Source organism: Salmo salar, chromosome ssa17 (assembly GCF_905237065.1).
Source record: "Salmo salar chromosome ssa17, Ssal_v3.1, whole genome shotgun sequence".
Taxonomy (NCBI): domain Eukaryota; kingdom Metazoa; phylum Chordata; class Actinopteri; order Salmoniformes; family Salmonidae; genus Salmo; species Salmo salar.
In genome coordinates this window covers 11,189,382-11,209,807 of record NC_059458.1, presented here as the reverse complement: position 1 = coordinate 11,209,807, position 20,426 = coordinate 11,189,382, and the positions used below count along the sequence as shown (strand labels likewise).

The 20,426-nt window shown below is 41.5% G+C and overlaps 1 protein-coding gene and 1 long non-coding RNA gene across 8 annotated transcripts in view; one reads left to right on the top strand and one right to left on the bottom strand.

Annotated features, from left to right (window-relative positions):
* Positions 1 to 6,044, bottom strand: part of LOC106575232 (zinc finger E-box-binding homeobox 2) — a 76,719-nt gene extending 70,675 nt beyond the window's left edge. For 3 of the 7 annotated variants that reach the window (XM_045698789.1, XM_045698791.1, XM_014151604.2), the window contains exon 1: positions 5,895 to 6,009. In XM_045698789.1, the coding sequence (XP_045554745.1) occupies positions 5,895 to 5,967 (73 nt within the window). In that variant the 5' untranslated portion in view covers positions 5,968 to 6,009. Of the gene's footprint in view, positions 1 to 5,894 lie in introns of all 7 variants that reach the window. The other 4 variants (XM_045698790.1, XM_014151608.2, XM_014151610.2 and 1 more) reach the window with 3 other exon arrangements.
* LOC106575233 (uncharacterized) lies at positions 5,908 to 12,115 on the top strand. Its single transcript, XR_001321708.2, has 3 exons — positions 5,908 to 6,072; positions 7,817 to 9,224; positions 10,558 to 12,115. It is a non-coding gene; the product is annotated as an uncharacterized lncRNA (long non-coding RNA).
* The last annotated feature ends 8,311 nt before the right edge of the window (positions 12,116 to 20,426 follow it).

The window sequence follows — 20,426 nt, the reverse complement described above, 5'->3', positions numbered from 1 at the left end:
TCCCCTGGTATCGAAGCATGGGTTAATATCACGCCTGCCTAGTAAAGAATTATCCCTGCACCACTCGGAACAAAAGACTCCTTTTGCAAACAGACTCCTACTTTCCCCCAGTGTCCAAAGGTGTTTGCTGAAGTAAATCTGTCTAAATCCCGGCCAGCTTGGGAATGGGGGAAGGTGTACTAATAACCCTTTTTTTTCTTAACAAAAAGTTCTGGTTGGAAAAAAAAAAAGAAAGAATCTGGAATTCATATCACATGATGCATTTAAAGTTGTAGGCTGAAGCATCGACCCTTTCAAAGCTTGGCAACGGATTTGCATACATGATTCTTTAGTCTGATTGAGAGAGAGGAGAGCGGAGAAATAGATCTCACTACACAATAAAGATATCTCGTCAACCAACTTAAGAGAAGAGTGGAAGCATGCGGTTAAACTTTGGTCCACATTTCTAGGAGGGGGGGGACCAAATCTAATCTTAAAGTAGAGAGAGTACTGAGCTATAAAATTAAGAGAAACAAAAACGGCAACACTGTTTGAATGGGTTTTTATTTTCATCCCATAACACAACTACTCAACTTTTCTCAGTAAACCCAGCATAGTGTATCAACTAACATGATACTTTGAAAGATCACAATGCAACAACTCCAGAAATACTCTCCTATTGACCTCTGACACACCTGCTCTTCTAGTGACTTACAAAACACACATCCACAAGGAATCCTTACAATATCACGTGAGAATGCAATTTGACAAATAGCAGTAGACAGAAGCACTGCGTTGCTCCCCAATTCTTATTTCATAATGGACAACAACAAAAAAACAACCCCCCCCCAAAAAAAGTAATTGTGTCTAAACACACCTTGCTCCTAGCTAGTATAGACTTCTTAAGTTAGAATCTGATCCGTTTCAGACACGTTTTCATTTTTTTTTTAAAGTGAGAGAGTGAGTGTCCATGAATAGTACAGGCATGCCATCTCGTAACACTATCTGACTGTCAGGAGGGCCAGGCCTACCCCGGTAGAGTAGGAGCTATATTAGGCTAGTAACCAGGGGACGCCCAACAAACAGCCACAAACACCTAAGTTATTTTGTTCACCACCCATCCTTCTGCTTTTTTTTTGTTGTTTTTTTTTACTATTGCTCTCCTTTCTTGCTTTCCTTTTTTCCCCCCTTTTCATCTCGGGCCTTTCTGATGCTGAATGCAAATGTAGCCTGCTGGCGGTGAAAGGGCTGAATTGTGATTAAGAAGAAGAAGAGCTCCTTTCTTTGTTCTCCCCTCGGGGGATGTTTACTGAGAGAGACACGGCGGATCAGATATGAAAGACATTCAGGTCAGCATTGATGTGAGCAAAAGTGAAACCATACCTAAGGCATTCCAAAGACCGCGGTGTCAGGGGTTCAGCTAACGGTGCCTTTGCTGTGTGTGTTCTCCCTGTTAGGCGGAAATATCTTCACAAGCCAGAGAGGGAGAAAAAAATATAGAACCCAAAAACCCAAAAAATAAATAAAATGGGAAAGATTTTTTTTGAAACAGACAAAATGTTTTGGGATAAAGTTGCGTATTGGTGTCCGACTGAGGAGATGGTCATTAGTGTTCTATGAGATTCGTAATCGTCTGATACTGGCGTGAATCTGGTTCCTCACAGCAAACACAACATGTGTTTGTGGCTTAACGTGATGTCAGGGAGATCTATGTAGTTTTGAATGAACGAAAACCTTTACTAAGTCGAAAGTCACCACACTAGGCAATGGAATGCATATGGAGCTTTTTTTATTATTCTGGAAGTTCTGAAATCTAACAGGTAAGAGATCCAGTAACAGAAATGTGTTCAGTGGTGTACGTCCGACTATAGTCGTTTTAGCAGAAGGATATATTTAGCTCATGATGACCCCCCGTTTGATAAAAAATGACAAACATCAAACTACAGTGATGCATCAACCAAACTGTATCTGCTTGAAAAGCGGGAAAAGGTCTCTGGCATAACGACATGCCAGGAATCAGGATCAGGATGTTGTTTTGGGAACAGTGCACAAAAAACACACATCCTCTACATGCTGCATCTACCATTACCAGACACCATCAGTCTATGAGTCTAAAGTAAATCATCAAATAATATCTCATCATATGAAATATATGAAATCGCTTTTCTAAAAACCCTGAGTCTGTCTGGACACCTCATGTCTCACCACTGTCACTACTGCCATGCGAACAGTGCAGGCCTCTGCTGAAGGGAGATTATTTCTTGCTGGCTCGTAATATCTGCAGTAATTATTTCACTTGCTTAAACAAAATAATCCTTTTCTAAACACTGATGCACCACGGCAACACCGCCCTTTCCATTTTCTTGCCCGAGTGAAAAAGCCATCAGAAAAGGTGACTAGCTATGGCTGCTTAGACAATTGCACCCTTGTGGGAATGACAGCATAAATGGTACAGTGGACACCCCAGCACTATTGACGTTATAAACATGTAAATGAAACACATTACGACTGACAATCAATTGTCCGTGAGCGCCAGCGAACCTGCCCTCCTTTTCCCTGTGACAGCAACAAAATAGAGCCTACCTTGGGAAGAGGAAACATTTGTGAAAAGGGAAAGGGGGGGGGGCTTGGTGGGGGGGAAGGAAAGGGGAGCTTTTTCTCTTCGACTCGGGAGCAAATGCACCTTAAAAGCAAATGAATAATAGAGATGGACAAAATGTTTAGACTGGAAGGAATCTGCCATTGTTTGGGCTGAAGGCAGAGCTGAGGCTAAAGAATTAGTAGAACTCCTTTATATCTTTAGCGTGAATGCACACAGGCTTTTATAATCACATTCACAGCATTGTATTAAACTATTGGAGCCAGAGAGAGAGAGAGAGAGACACAGAGAGAAGCTCGAAAGCTTCTTCTTCTTTTATACCTTTAATTATGTAATCAATATATTCTGGAGTATGGTAACATCTATGGAGAGGCTTTCTGTTGATTGAAAATGTATAGGTCTTTGTATTGCATTACAGAAAATGTCCGAAAAAACGACCATTGGAATTGCTACCTTTACATTTGAAACTTCTCCTGAAAAAGTGGTATCATTTTATGTACCACCTCATAAAATGGCACACCCAATACAGACAAAACCACATAACACACACAACTCCAACATTACCCCAGAGTTGAACGTAAACCAAATAGATGAGCGGGAGATACTGATCAGTACCCCTGTCTGTCATTTCCATAGTAAATGTCTCTTTACCTATACTGAGAGAGCAATAAAAGTGTGGAAACTGAAAGTATGCCATACAAAAGTACTACTTTTTAACAGTACTGATTGACTAATCAAGTTAGAAGGGAATAGGTTTGTGGAGTACTTTTCCAGCTTTACTTATAAACACAAGGAGAGGTAGATCCCCACAGCTGGGTCTGACTTGCAACACCTGGGAAGGCAGGCAGAGAGAAAACTCCAACAAACTACAGAGTTGCCAATATCAAGTTGCACCGAACTGTGAGATTGACTTTACACTCTTTAACTCTGGATGCGATAAGCATGTATAGTATCATATGTGGGCCTATAGAATCACACGCCAAAGGCGTGTTATCAACAAACAGCGAAGCCAAATACACCATGCACGGCTACAGAACCATTATTATCAACTATAATGTGACCAAATAACCTAATCTGAATAAATTCACCTGGAATTCCAGTCTCACTCTAAGGTCAGAATACTGGCTATAGAATTGAGCTATAATTGTGAATCGCAACGTTGAAATCCTACTGAAAATATTCTATAACTACAGATAAATGTCTTCTGGAAAACACGACAAACTGTCATGCAGAAGAAAATCAGTTATTTCTCTACCCATGTCATTAAAAAAATCATTTACATCATCAATCTATCAATATTCAAAATATTTCAATTTCAATTTTTTTAATCTTGTTTACTGCGTTCAAGTAATCTCAGTATGTAGGCTATCGGTCTGATAAGGATCCTCATATATAGCTATATAGTGGTGTTATCTATCGGCCAGACACACAAGCTCAGCTCCTATGACATCTCTCCATGCATCCAGGGGAGAAAATAAAATCCACTCTGTCTGAATAGCTCAACCACAGCATTCCCAAAGGGAGAGAGCTATTGAAGGCATCCCATGACGAGAAAATGTAAATAGGGGGAGGGGGGGCAACTCAGTGATCACAATGGCATATTCAAAAAATATGATAGAATCAAGAATGTCGAATTTCTACTTGCTCAGTCAGCCTATAATATGTGCACGCTGCACACCACATCGGCACTGAGGGGGAAGCGACTAAAATAACATGTTAATTATTTTTGCATTGAGAGTGTGTGAAGTTGCTTGCTGCTTGTTGCTGTTGCAAGGGGGGAATTTGAAAGGATTTTTGTTTCTGACAAATGCAAATGTCAATCAGTCAGCCTGTGTGTTTGTCAGAAAAAACACTTACTTGAATGGAGTGTTTTAAAGTAATCCAAACTTTTGTTTACTGGAACAGGTGGGAACTGGTGCTCAGAGGCAAGAAGAGGCAAGAACATTCGTATCTCCTAGAAACTACAGTGAAAAGGGGAACCTACTTTCACTCCTGTCTTTTGTTATTCAGAACAACAACAAGCTTGAAGCACCAATGACTCTCCTTGTATTGATTGTACAAAATCAATACACAAAATTTAATAAGGAAAAGAGCCACATAAAGGGAGACATTTCATAAGTATAAGCAAAAATTCATACGCATTTGATAAGGCTACTTTGTACAACAACAATGAACATCCAAAGCATTCCCGTCTGAGAAAAGATCTCGGGACCCAGACGTGGTGATGCTGGATTTACTTGTGCACGGGGTGTATTGTAGTCTACAGTCCACAAAAAGGGAAAGGAACAAACGTCTATTCCCTGCGAAAAGCGATCCACGCCATGGCTCAATAACTCCCAACATGTAACACAGTTCGGTGGGTGGACAAACAGTTGACAATAGCAGAGTGACAAATGTATCCTTCACCGCTATTTGCTCCACACAAAGCACTTCATAATGCTAATAATAAAATAAATGACACGAGACACACCACCGGTCAATATCACCATCTTAGCGCACATGCCATATTATTTGGTTATAATACATTAGTAAACTAAGCTATTGCAGAATGTTCACTGCGAATTGTCCACCCATGTTCTGTTTCATATTCTTGCCAGTTGCCAACGGTTTGGGACACTAATCATTTCCTACTAAAAGGGGACTATGCTTCGAGAGAAAGCAGATAGACACTATAACAAATCATTTGGGTACAACGCGAGGACTAAACATACCAATAACGTTTAGACATATAAAAATGAATTACATTAATGTCATAATATACTCAGGGGTGTGAGAGACTCTAAGCAATGTGTAGCATAAGGAACAAACACTTGCTGAATAAAATGCTCAAACCACTAAATCTACAGGTACGTCAACTACAGAACAGCAAATAAAATCAGTCCTCATCTAACGGGTTTGTCTTGGTGGAAAATAAGGGACTTCGCTACTGAACCGTTATCTGGGCAGGGAAACTTTCTGAAATTCCTCCCACTGCTACTCAGTCTTTTCGCACAACGATAAACTCTCAACTTATTACAACTCCCATCAAATCGTCTCTGTAAAAATTACGAAATGAGCAAAGACGTTGTGATCCTAATTTCACAATGAAGGATAGACAGTCCCGCATGTCCACAGTACAATACTGACACATTACGCATTCTTTCCCAGTTAGAAGTGTCCCTTTATTTCCTATGAGACGAGAGCAGAACAGAACACGCATTTGGCAATTCGTAGCCAGCCCCTCTGAACTACAGTCACAGTGACAACATTACAACTCTAGATCCACAACAAACATATTTCGCAAATGACAGTTTGTTATTTTCATGTCTTTTCTTACCGTTTTTCCTTCTTGGATTGGCTTGTTTTCGCCTCTTACACCTGGGGCCATCCGCCATGATCTCGTGCTTCATTGATAAGAGTGGATCAGATGGCAGCTCGCATGGACTCGACTCCTTGAATCAGCAGCAGCAGCACGCAGGCTCAATATCTAACAACCAAACACAGGCAGCAACAATGTGGGTACACTGGACTGACTGGGAGAACATATTTCAATATCAGGCGCCAAATAAAACAGAAAATAATAGAAAAACCATTTATTAATATACAAAACGTGTATTTTATACCTATGCTAAAGTACGATAAGGGGTCGATCAATGTATTGTTGATCTGTATAATGCCAGTGATCGGGATGATGATAAGTGGAAGTGAACATTGACGACGGGGAAGGAGAGGATGCAGAGAAAGGGGGAGACAGGGAGTTACACCTTCAGTATGAGGCATAATTCAGACGGACTGGTCGTGCTGGGTTAAGCATGCGTTTTACATTGTTTTAATTCAAATAAGTAAAGTTTTACCATTGCTCCTTTTCTTTCTTTTGTGCTGTTTTCTTTTTATGTTCTGCTTCGATATATATATAAAAAAATAACTCGTACATCGCAAACAGTAGGCCGACATTGGTTTATCTGGGTTCATGTTTTTTAACCTACATTTTTTTAAAATTGAGAGTAACCTATATTGATGATGACACAATGTTAAAGTTATGAGTTCAACGATTTGCTTTGTGTCAAATGTAAATATCAGAAGGTTGAAAGAACAGTTTCACTCCGCCAGGCAATATATCACTTACAACACACAACAATAAAAAAATATAAAGATGATACAAAAAGCTATGTTGTGAAATACGTAGGCCTAAATGCCTAAATGTAAAAGTACTCCACCATTAATTTACGAAGATTACATGTGTTAATTTAAGATTAATTTTAGATAGCATGCATATTTTACGTTTTAGGCCTAGCATGCTGAAATACGTACATAAATAAATAAGTAAAAAAACAGACAAAACATGAAAACATTCATGCTTTCAATGGACTAATCGAGCAAAATGAGCGGGTTAATTTCTGTCATTGGATTGTATTACTATGGGGAACGACCCACGACAGGAAAAACAAATAAACACACAAAAACTAACAAATACCACAAAATGATGTGTCAACAAAAATACAATTATCCAGACAGGATATGAAACATATTATAGCTATCTGAACAAAATGATGTAAATGACATGGATATGATACGCGAATATTTACCCTATTGTGAGACAGACAACTTCTGCTCTACGAAACCAAAGGATACAGAAAGACACTAACAAAAACGAGTTGGATACAAAAGGGTGCAGGCATGGCTCGGTGAAACTGAATCCAAAGCTGAATAAGAGAGAGCTTCTTCTCTTTTTTTTAATGGTTTTTCGGCTCGAAGAGTAGGTTTTTCAGCAAATTCTACAAAACTGCATCTTCTCTGATGAAACGCACTGCAAGCCTAGATACTTAAAGCGCACCGCTCCCTCATCCACCTGTGCAGGTAGAGAAAGTTTAACGTGAACGCAATACTATAGCACCAAAGCCCCTACAAAAGCTCTAAGTCGCGATCTCAAAAATTATAAATGACCAATTGTATAAAGTTTATTAGTCGAGGTAAAGAAACGGACACATACCTGATTTCCTATAGTAGTATATTTTCGGTTGACTTCGGTTGTAGTGATAACAGGAGACTGCAGCGGTAAGCAATTGTGGAGAGAAATGTGCAGGGATCCTTGCAATGATAATAAAGCCTTAGAAATAGTGGTTCGAGAAGGACCGTTATTCCTGCTAGGGCAGGTTAGGACTGATCTCTTTCAGACACTCCAGGAAACAAACCTGGGGACGGACTGACGTGTTACGCCTCTTCTAATGACATTTTTTCTTTCTCTTTTCTGTAATACAGAGGAGAGGAGAGAACCAACCCTGGGACACGCGCCACCTATCGTCACGGGAGGGGATAATTGAGCAGGACCAAACGTGAGCATCTTTTGCTAAACGTGATACGTTTTTTCTCTCTCTCCCAAGCTGTTTGATCCGAGTGAAATGAACTGTGACTGTCGGACTACGACTACCATGTATAGCAGCCGAAGAAGCAAGAATATTATCCGGAAGAAGAAAAGTTGGAACACTCTCATATTCAACGCACATGACCACAACTGGAAGGGGGGAAAACGGACCAAAATGATAAGCGTTGGAAGTTTGACTGACTCTCACACATACCAGGGATGAAAATGTAAGGTTTGCAGAGTTAAGGAAGTGAGCATCAGCGGTTTGGGTTGTTCATGTTTTATATTTGTAAACGTTTATTTATTTGCCTCCTCTATAGACGTGCGTTTATTTTTACTATCGCAATAACCACTATGAGCATGTATAACGGCGCGTGCCCCATGCATCTACAAGAGCGACAGAGATGTGTATGTTGAGATGCTTCTCGCACTTGCCAGGTGGAGTCAGCTGCGTACAGGTACTTTAGTTGAAGTTTTCCCCGTGTGTTTTAAACAAAGTCTATGTGCACTCATCACTCTGACCAGGTTTGAAATACGTCAAGGGTATACTTTATTCCTTTTTTTCCACAGGTGTTATTCAAGGTTATATCGACGAACATATTTCACTCTATTGCAACTATATGCCATGGCTATTACTCCAATTAATGTTCCTCTATTTGATTTATTTATGTATTTCCCTGTGATGCTGCTGCTTCATTTTCTGTCTGTCTCTCGCTATAGATGGAGAGAAAGGCTCCACCTTTGCAACGCTGTGATTGGTTATGTAAATAAAGTATTATATTTGCTGTCCTGTCCTATGCAGTTATCAATTGTATGGATAATTAAATCATCAATCAAGATGCTCGACTGTTTGATGCCTTTGTCCAAAGCCAATCAAATTCCAGAGAACTCGGAAGCACAGCTCGAGAGGAAAAGGTGCTCAACATCTGGCATTAAATGTTCCAAAAAGACGGTCGATATAGACAGAACAGCTGAAAATAGATTGCTATTAGAGTATTTTTCAATATTCTTATCTGCAATTAATTTGAATGAATTATATATAATTGTACTAATTATAATTCTGATTATTATTAACAATATGAATATAATGTTGTATTTGTAATATTATGATTATTATGTTTATTATTACATGTACAGTACTGTATTTATTTGCAGCCTACTACTCTATTTATGTTGCACTGTTATATTTTCATTAGCTAGTTATGTACAAAATAACTTTGTTGTCATTTGTGCAGCTGTTATTGGTCGCAGCCAGGTGATAGAGCGTCACAGACTTGAAGAAGGGGACCCGCTTTGCTGCAGCTGGTAGGTACGCTACTCCTAACTCAAGTTTTGCAGCTCCACGGAGTTATCTGCTTTGTGTGTTAATGTCATGTACAGCGTGTGTGAGAGATGAAGACTGATGTAGGCGTGTGATTCGCTTCCGACTTTGACAGCAAATAATAGCCTACAATTGCATGCCAGATAAAGACGCAAAGTCATTCATTTTAAGTGCGCACTGAATGTATGTCAAGCAAGTGCAGGGTCTCTGTCTGACTTGCCAAATCCCTCTGTGCTGCCGCGCCACAACTGGAGCGGTGTCCCTGCTCATTCAACCCCGCGCGCTCTGAGTGACACCGCTCCTTGCTTTCAGCTTGAATATTTTATACAAACATATACAGCGTGAAAAGGGATTACTGACGATAGTTGACCTATAGGGGGACTTTAGGGTTAATGAATCTGTTCATTTAATTGAGAGGAAACACAACACACTCTTGTGGCTCTAGAAAGCAAGTGTCTTTATTTGTACGTGCCATATTTGCTGGTATGAATATCAATACAGCATATATATGCCCTATATGCCCTTTGTCAGTTTTATCATTACTTATGTATTTAGCAAGGAATCAAATATGACCGTTTCATGAAGCAGGAAATGCATATAGGCTATGTCAATTTCAACTAGGATGACATTTAAATGATCATGTGGTGCAACAATAAAACTGTATAGCTTATATCCTATGCACCACAGAAGCAGTACTGGCCTATGGTTTAAACCATAGTGCTGCAGTACAGAATACACAGTGGAATCAGTAATGATCCTGGTATTTAGCCTGGTAATTATTCAACCAGTCAACTGGTTTACACACCTGTCAGGTATAAGGATTCTAGCGTTAAAATACCGCGCATTTAGATTTTTAAACAAGCGATGATTACAAAATATGTCAAAGTCATTACTGACCGTTTAGGGTCCCGAAATCACCCTCATCAGGTGGAACATATTTTTGCAAGAAAAGGGGAAAGGTGGAGAATGACGAGTGAATCCAAGACCTCGTTTTTCTGCCCCACTTTGAATGGAGAGAACAGATGGGTGACTCCGTTCAGTTCATAGACTCCACTGCTGAAGCACACTACTGTTCATGATTATATCAGGCACCAGGTTTTAACTTCCCACGTGCTATAACAGTGTCATAGGCATAATACATATTTTCTTTGTATACTAATAAGATGTTTTGTCTGACCACAACACGTTGGCAAGATAACTTGACAGGTAAAAGTACAGCGGTTGCACAAATCACAGTCTGTTGTATGATTACAAACCAGCCACAAAATGATTCTATTTTCCCAAAGATATATCATTTCTGTTGTCCTCCCCCTACAGTCCCATGGAAACACAGCTATTTTGGGATTCCAACTCCCTGCAGGACTGCTGTTCTGTGCTGAGAAAGGAGCGGCGATCGCGATGGAATTGCTCCCTGGAAATGTTACATCTATGCTAAAACTTAGGAGGAGGAGGAGGAAGAGGAGGAGGAGGAGAATGCACAGGTGGTGGTGGGGAAAGAATCTAATGGATTGGAATCCCCAAACTAAATAAGAGAGCGAGGGGTGAGGGGGATGAGTGGAGGAGGAGGAGAACAGGACTGTGTCATTTCCTGTACATGAGAACATACCCCAAAGCTGCTCTACATTTCACTGTTTTAATGTCTCCCCTGAATAATTTCACATACCACAAGTACGGTATATGATACATTATGTTAAGTAAGATTTATGTTGAAGACAATTCAACGTCTTACACCAGGTATGACTGCCTTTATGACTACTTATATCCTATATACCGCTGACAGCTCCTTTCAGCGATGGTGAGTATACATTATGTCTGAGGCCCTAAACATACAGCTGACAGCCTTCTAAAGGTGTTCGGTATACAATACAATGTATAAGGGCCTAAATGATAATGGTGTGACACAAAGCATCTTTCCCAGTTCACATCTATCCCTCTAGTTTGTTTGTAACTCTCCCTCTCTCTCTCCCTACACTACAATGACGACAACAACATTGACTGTAGATCTCTCTATGGGACCCGTTCTGTGATATTCTGAAACCCACTGCTGTAAATAGCTGTAGATATTATGCCATTTTAAACTCCGCCGCTGCTCGCAGTGTACAGAGTAAAGAACATGAGCGATTGTTGGACAATTAGAGAACAGAGGTGACCGTGTGTGTTTGTGTGATCTTTGCGGAGAAGTCTCAAACACGCAATATGAATTTGGTTTACGTTCGCTACAGGCCTTACAGGCAAACGAGCACTTCTCCTTTGCTTGTTCTTTTCTCAAAAACACTTCAGATGTTTCTCAGTGTATATAAAATAAAGTGAGAGCGAGAAGAGAGAGCGAGAGAGTGAAAGAGAGAGAGAGAGATCACAAAGTAACAGAACAGATTGCTTAGAAACAAAAAGCTCACATCAGAAACGTATTGATTTTTCTTCTGTTGGTTGCTCTTGTTAAAATCAACAGAGTAAGTGCATGGTGATTGAGACTGCGAATGACAACTTATTCATTTGCGCAGCTCAATAAGAGACAGATCAGATGTTCTGCTTTGCTTTGTATCTTTCCTGTGGAAAGAGGTCAGGTCCCCAGTGGCCAGAAGAGTAACAGATTGGTGGAGGGAGGCTATGAGGGCCTCAGAAAGACTAACATTTCTGTTTTAATATTTTGATTGTCCCTCTTTGTGAAGCATATATACCAAGAAAGGATAAAGGCAGAAAACACAGACAATTAATGTTTGGCATGGACAACAGTTAGTTTTCTTTTACCCTAAGGTAAGCTGTTCAGGAAAACAGGAAACGTATTTCACTCTCGACTCTAAAGATGACTTATCACTCCCTGGGATTAATAAATGAGGGTGGCTATGATGCGTTATTAATAAAACATTTGAATAATTGTTGTATCTCTAATCTCTACCTACATTTGCATATCAGCCTTTTATAGTCTGTTTCCGTATATGACGCTAGCTACTTCCTCTTAGGACATAGTGTTTCCAGCTACTTCCTCTTAGGACATAGAAATATAATTAATATAACTAACTTATATCTTCAAACCAAACCATGTCTACTCTCTCTCTCTCTCTCTCTCTCTCTCACACACACACACACCTCTTTCTCTATCTATCTCTCTATCTCTATCTCTCAGCAATTTCAATACAGTGTGTTCATTTACACTAACCTGGTCCATAGCAAGGGTAATATGTCACAGAGAAAAATCCAATAAACTCAATTTGATGAGGCTGAAGTAACAATGCAGAAAATGACATGTAATTCTCCCCACCCTCCCAACTACCAGACACCGTTAATTTAATGGAATTATGGTAGGACAATTATCAGGTTCAGTCCTCCGCAGAGATGGGGGGGGGGTTACTTTGACTCTCAAATGACCAGGATGTAAAATAAGAGCATACTTTGGTTTGGTTTGAAGATATAAGTCATTGTGAGTTGTAACACTGTCTATCTTAACATTGTATGTGATTTATTTTCATCCTCAGTGAAATAATAATCACAGTGAAGCTGCTTGTCACTGCAAGGTAGGTAAGGGGTGTTAAGTAAACCGGCAGCCCCACAGTTAACAGGTATACCTGCAATAGTTTCTCCTACACTGGCACACTTGAACAGTTTAGGCAAATAGAGGTGTAGATATAGTGTTGTTTCACTTTCGTCAAGAAAAAAATGACAATTGTTATTACAATACTCTGTCAAACAATACATACTGTACCAATATGTGAGTCAAGCTTGTTATCAGATGTAACTGTCCTGGATACGGAGCACATCAATACAGGACCGCTGTCAAATATCAGGGTTATAGAACTATAATGAACAAACTCTCTCTCTCTCTCTCTCTCTCTCTCTCTCTCTCTCTCTCTCTCTCTCTCTCTCTCTCTCAAGCAAGTGGTCTGGTGCCCTCTCACCTCTCACTGCAGTCTTTTTGGCACTTCCATAAATAGAGATAAATTGAAGGGAGTTGGTTCCTCTTTGATCCTGGTGCTTGTTGTCAAAGCGCCTGGGATTGAAGAGACTGTTGGCCACAATTGACTGCGACAATTAGGAGATGATCAGAGCCCTGGAGTGGAGCACTTAAAGGGTAATTTACATGTCAGTTTGTTGAATAAAAAAAAAGAAAAGGGCCGAAAAAAGATATTCAGCTTAGATTTTTTCTTTTATTTATTTTTTCTTCTATGCCCGCCTTGTAAACTGTAATTTGTCCTCTTGCTAAGGAAAAACCTGGCAGAGGAGCTGGATTCTCATTACCATTTGAAAAGAAGCAATCATGGGGCCACTGCTGAGCCTATTGTCCAGTGAAAATGCTGATTTGCAGGCAGTGAGTGAAGGGAAACCTTCTGCTGAGGTAACTCCTATAGTAGCATCCTAATGGTCTCTTCTCTCTTCTTCTGAGGTTTCTATTCTCAACACCTTCAACCCCCACACTGCCTGTCCCATTATTGGGCTGTTTTATAGCTGGGGAAGATGGTGGACTCTAGGCAACCTCCTGGTCACTGAAAAAGAAGAGAGGAGGGACGGAGGGATAGAGGGAGGGAGGAAAAAGGGAGGGTGGTGGTGGTGGTGTAGAGCTAACAGCAGGTTGATAGGATAATATCCATCATCTGTTGCCTAGGATCATTTCTATTGCCCCCACCCCTGCGCCTGGTCGCTCCCTTTACTTCATTTCTCCTGACTGCCATGTCAAGGCCGCTACCGCTGTTTTGTCTGTTCGTCTGACTGGGGTTGTAAACTCAGTGGGACAATACAGGGACTAGGGAGAGAAGGTGGAAGGTCTTCGAGGCGTTTTTGTCCGGCCAGGATCTCCCTGTTTGAATAATCTCTCCCACAATAATCTAATTCCCCTCTTTTTCTACTGTAAATTAACTAATCCAGATTTTATTCTTTCCTGTCAACATATAAACACATCCCTAATCTAAATATGTCTAATGTCCTTAGAAATGTAAATGAGTAAAATGAGTAACAGAATCTATACTAAAAATATATATAAATATAAAATATAAGCGCAACATTGAACAATTTCATTGATTTTACTGAGTTACAGTTTATATGAGGAAATCAGTCAATTGAAATAAATTAATTAATCTATGGGTTTCACATGACTGGGAATACAGATAGGCATCTGTTGGTCACAGATACCCCCAAAAAATGGGCTAATGCTCGCCCACACAACGCCATACTCATCGTCTGCGATTGTGAGGCCGGTTGGATGTACTGCCAAAATCTCTAAAACGACGTTGGAAGCGGCTTATGGTAGAGAAATTAACATTCAATTCTCTGGCAACAGCTCTGGTAGACATTCCTGTAATCAGCATGCCAATTGCACACTCCCTCAAAACTTGAGACATCTGTGGCATTGTGTTGTATGACAAAACTGCACATTTTAGAGTGGTATTTTATTGTCCCCAGCACAAGGTGCACCCGTGTAATGATCAGCATCTTGATATGCCACAACTGTCAGGTGGATGGATTATTATGGCAAAGGAGAAATGCCCACTAACAGGGATGTAAACAAATTTGTGCACAACGTGAGAGAAATAAGCTTTTTGTGCGTAAGGAAAATTTTGGGAATCTTTTTTTTCAGCTCATGAAACATTGGACCAATACTTTACATGTTGCGTTTATATTTTTGTTCTGTGTAGTTTACTAATCCCAGGAAAATCAGATTGATTAATCTCTCTGCTCTGGAAATTAAACCCATCTGAATTAGGAATATAGAGACAGGTTGAGGTGGGATTAGAGATGACAGATTTCCCCAGATTGGGAATATATGCCCAGTCATTCCGTTCACACTCAAACAACCATACTGTATGGATCTACACAAACAGACACAATAATAAAGACATGCATGAATACAAATATCACAATTTGCAATGCATTTATTCCTGAAACACCACAGTGTTTAAACTCTTAAATCCTCACCACTTAATTATGTTGTTAGTAATGGACTGGCTATGTATAATGCTCTATTCTAAACAGGCAAGATGGTATTTGGTAAAACACACACATGCACGCGCACGCGCACGCACACACACACACACACACACACACACACACACACACACACACACACACACACACACACACACACACACACACACACACACACACACACACACACACACACACACACACACACAGGGTAATGAGAGGTGGAGACACACAGACCGATATGTGTGTGTGTTTGAGTCTTTGCCTAGACACAGAGAGGCGCTGGCAAATCTGGATCAAACCTCAGCCACAGCAGGAGGTGTAGGTCTCCCAGGTAATGGTTAAATGATGAGCAGATGAACTGTCAACCTATTGATTTAAGTGTTTTGTTCCAGCCAGTCATTATTAACTTTGACTTGTTTTGTCCCTTATATTCACAGTGAGGTACTGAATGAATAGGTGGGTGTAACAAAATACCAGGAATTCAAAGACTCTTTTGTTTGTTTGATGTGTGTACTGACAGACAAATAGAGGTGTTTCCTTTATGTAAATGGTTATGTCTGTACTCTGTGCATGGGGCCTTTCTGCTTTCATTTAGTGCATACTATATCTGTTGTCAGAGCGTTAAACTGCATAAACTACTATCCATTTAATAAAACATAACAATAAAGTTAGCCTTTTTATAATCTCCATATCATCTGCTAAAGGTTAACCATTGCCCCTGACCTGATCTTTGGCATCACTGATCTGACCTGATCTTTGACATTGGGGCTAATCAGTTGTCCCGACACTTGTTTTGCAAAGTTGTTTCCAATTACAGGTGCATTGTGGGTGGCTCAAACCTTTTCTCACCCCTATGTTCACCTCTTAGACCACTTTGACATGTTTTTCCACAACCCAGCGTACAAGTCTAAGCCACGGTATGAGACAGTCCTCAGTAGCCTGGTCTAGGGGACAGGACCAGGGCCTGAGCTCGTGGGTTTTGAGGTCTGTGGCCTTGAACCATGAGCACGACCTGGTCACTGGAAAACACTGTTAGAATCCCCACTCTCTTTTCTCGCCGTCTCACTCACTCTCTCTAACTCACCCCCTCTCTCTTTCTCTCACTCCCCCTCTCTCTCCCTCTCTCCACCTCTTTCTCTCACTCTCTCACTCACTTCAACTCCCCATCACCTCTCACTTGCTGAACCACCCCCACCTCTCTCTCACCCCTCTCCCCCTCTCTCTCTCACTCACTTCCACTCCCCTTCTTTCTCCCTCTCTCTCACACCCCCCCTCTCTCTCATCACCCGCATCCCTCCCTCACCCCCCTCCTTTCCCTCCTCCCTCACTCCCCCTCTCCCTCTTTTCCTCTCTCCTGTTGGTTTAGCTCTATCCTAACAAATAGGTGTTTGTATCCCAAACAGTAAGTTTACGTTTGATCCTCTGCCAGCGATGGCATGGTCCATGGATATTACGGTTTATTGTCTGAGCTGGTGCTTTTTAAAAAAAAACGTGGAATGCTTTATCAATTGCTATTAATGTTCTGGAAATAGATAAATACTTTCATTTTCTCAGATAATTTACATAAAAACATATTTGTTGTAATTCAGTCTCGCAACAAAAACATTATAGTTTCACTACCTATGAAGTGTCAGTGGGTCTTTGAATATACCTATTTCAAAATATTTCCCCAAATATTTAGGATAAATAATAAGGTGACGATTATTATTATTATTTTTTAATCCAATTATATCTTATTTTTCTTGCCAAAATAAAAAAGCTTTTACAAAAAAATACTAAAATCCACCCTAAACCCAAGAGCTCTTCTCTGCCCTAGTATTCTGTCTCCCTCCCCAGCTTCCTCCAGCGAGTTATATTTGGCTTTTTTGGACCCTCATTACAGAATTGTTTATCAATAGGTGCACCAAGTGTCAGTCGTTTTTCTCATCAAACAAGGTCTGACAAAGAGAGTGCGGTGCATGGGAAAGAGGCAGCTAGGTGAAACTAATGCCATAGATGTTTGATTCATCAGGGCCTTATTGTTAACGGGGACGTCTGATTGTAAAGGCTCAGTCAAGCAAAAGAGTGCAGAGTAATCAGTCGGATTTATAGTTTGCAGGGTTCAGAAAAATCAACGCCACAAACCTTTGGGTCTGGCCGAGATGGGTCTGACCAAAACCCCCCCCCCTCCCCTACCCTAACCCCCTCACGCACGGGAGTACGCATAGGGGCACACACATACAGACAGGTGCACACACACACACACGCACACACACACACACACACACACACACACACACTCGCACACACTCGCACACACACTCGCACACACACACACACACACACACACACACACACACACACACACACACACACACACACACACACACACACACACACACACACACACACACACACACACACACACACACACACACACACACACACACACATATATATACACACCAGGCAGTTCTACTAACCTGCACCCTGTATGCCAAATAAAGGCTTCCTGTCAGGTGGTAAGAGGTACAGTGGGAGTGGGATTGCAGATGGATTGCGTGGCCTATCAACCTATCATACCTTCTGACCTAAAGATAGCAAAGACCTGCTTTGTACTCAGCTGTGTTCTTGTTGTCCTGTTCTTCCTTGTGGACGACGTTTGTACTTTTGTCGCTCACCTCTAGAGATCAGGGGGCACAGGAATAGGGTCAGTGGGGTGGCGGGGGTTGGGAGTGAGTCGGAAGTATGTGTGTGTGTGTGTGTGTGTATGTGTGCGTGCGTGCGTGCGTGCGTACGGGTCTGTATTTGCGCATGTGCGGAAGAGAGAGAGAAAGTAAGAGAGAAAGAGAGCAAGAAAGAGAGATTAAGAGAGTAAGATGGACAGAGAGAACGGGAGAGATGGAGATGGTTAGAGGGAGGGAGAGGGAGGAAGTAAGGGAGGAAAAACTGCCAAGGGTATGAACACATGTTATGATGCAGTGGATTCTTCAAAGCTGGCTTTGTGTTTCCACATTCTCAGATTCTCAGAAAGTCGGAGAGAGAGAGACAGAGAGAGAGACAGAGAGAGTGAGAGTGAGAGAGTGAGAGAGAGTGAGAGAAAGAGAGAGAGATGGGCGACTACGCTCATTCCTCCTCCTGCTTCATCCACCCACCACCACCCATCCCCCAACAACTGTCGCACACTGCCCACCCTGCCACTGATGTCCCACTCTACAGCTCTGTCCCCTCCCCTTTTCACTCTGTACCTTGAAAATTAGAGACAGGCCTTATTGAGAGGCAGATGTAGCCCTCCTAGCGAATGAGCAGTAAGCTGTTGTACTTTAAGCCTAATGGGAAGTTTTATATGCAAGAGGCCTTGAACTGATTAGTATAATTCCTGCTTTAATACAGCAGTCCCTACAGATTAAGGTAAACCAAATGTTGCAATCAGAGATTAGTGTACCTTGCTGGTTATTAACATCCCTGCTTGTTCCCAGCAAAGCACGTCAGAGAGAGAGAGAGAGAGAGAAGGAAAGAGAGAGAGGAGAGAGATAAAGAGAGGAGCCTTACTAAAGCTGGGCATTTATTTCCGAAGCAGCTCCCCAAAAAAAGTGCTGAAAGTTGAGCTTCTGCACCTGTTGGGATCTTGGTGGTGTGTGCTGGGAAGGAGCTTGCTATGGGGGAGGTGTGGGGACTGGAGTGGGGAGAGTAGGGAGAGTGTTCGGGGCAGGAAGCTGAGGTGTTCTAGCTCTAGTACCTGTGCACCTGTTTGGTCGTGGCACGTTCAGGGGAGCTCTGCCAAACATGTCACCTCCTGACTGGACTCTTAGAACGCTTTGTCCGTTCGACTCCGCTCGACACACTTGGCCTCTTGTGTCTCTAATCCCATTTCCTTCCACTTCAAGACACACAACATTAAACAAGCACGGGTCAGCAACAAGCAGCACATACAAGACAGACGTGTTTGGCTTTAAAAACAAGACGTTTCTTCTCACAAATACCTCAAAGATGTATCTGTGCCGGGTGTCTAAAAACATTTCCAAAAGCATAGACGAGAGAGAGCAACCGTGTGTTATGTTTAGCCATTGGCTGTAACATGTGCCAGGCCATGCAGTGGTATTTGTCTTTTGGTTAGCACTGTTTGGAGGAACATAATTGGAGTTTTGCAGTTCAGTGAGAATGCTGAAATGCCTCGGCAGCATTTCCATAGCTAACTCGCTCGCTAAGAGCATCTATGAGATCTACCAAAGGTGGCAACACCACACTTTCTGCCTCTCTGACATTGGTTAAGACGGTTCGCTAGCTAATCCTCAATGATAATGCCGGATATCAAGGTCAGCTGTGGGCCAGCAGAGGAGAAGCTATTATGATGGACGCTGACCCAAACAAACAGATAATTAGAATACAAACAATGCTTCACCCCCCCGAGTATGTGCAGGAATACTTTACACAATTAGAACATCAAATGGCAGATTAGAACATCAAATGGCATGTTTACACATTCCGCGCTGCGTTCCAGTTCACCTGAGTATCGGACGGTTGATTGCAGACAGGCTAATAGGTCAAAGGTTAATAACACTTGACTCATCGGCCGCTGTAGTCGTCTATGCAGCTTTAATGTCGAGCACAGACTTCCCACTGTAGATCCCATTAACCTGGCAGAGACCATTTAAACACTAAAAAACCTATTAGGTCCCATTTGAAACCCTTTGCTAAGTGGTCTATACCGTTCTACTGAAGTGATCCTTAAATGACCGTGTCATCTATCGTGTGTAGTTAAACTTTCCGCTGAAGAAATAACTAAATATCGACATTAGCACAGACTTCATTAGTACAAGGTGTTCAATGATCGTTGCCAACTGACTGTTGATGAGAACGTTATACTATCTGAACCCTTGTCCGCACGCACGCCAGTCAAGTCAATACCAAGAACAAAGTCATCACAGAGGTAACAGTCAAAACGTGTTTCCCGTAACGTGTTCATGTTGAAAGCCTTGTTGTAGAGGAGCTGTTATGCCCATGAGTTTAGATGTAAGAGTAAAGCTCAACATTTGCACCACTGCACTGTGCGCGGCTGATTGTATTAAGGTTAGATGCTGGAGTGGAGGTAAGTGAGGATGCCTTTCACGCATCGTGCTCCTTCACAATGTTCTCATACATCTGATTCAATCTGGGCAACGTACGATAATGTGCACAGCAAAAGGTAGGCCTATGCTAATGTTCTGCCCCCATATTTCAAAATAACATTCTCATGTAACAAGCACAATTCTGACTCACTCTTGCGAGCTGTCACCTTATGATGAGGACTC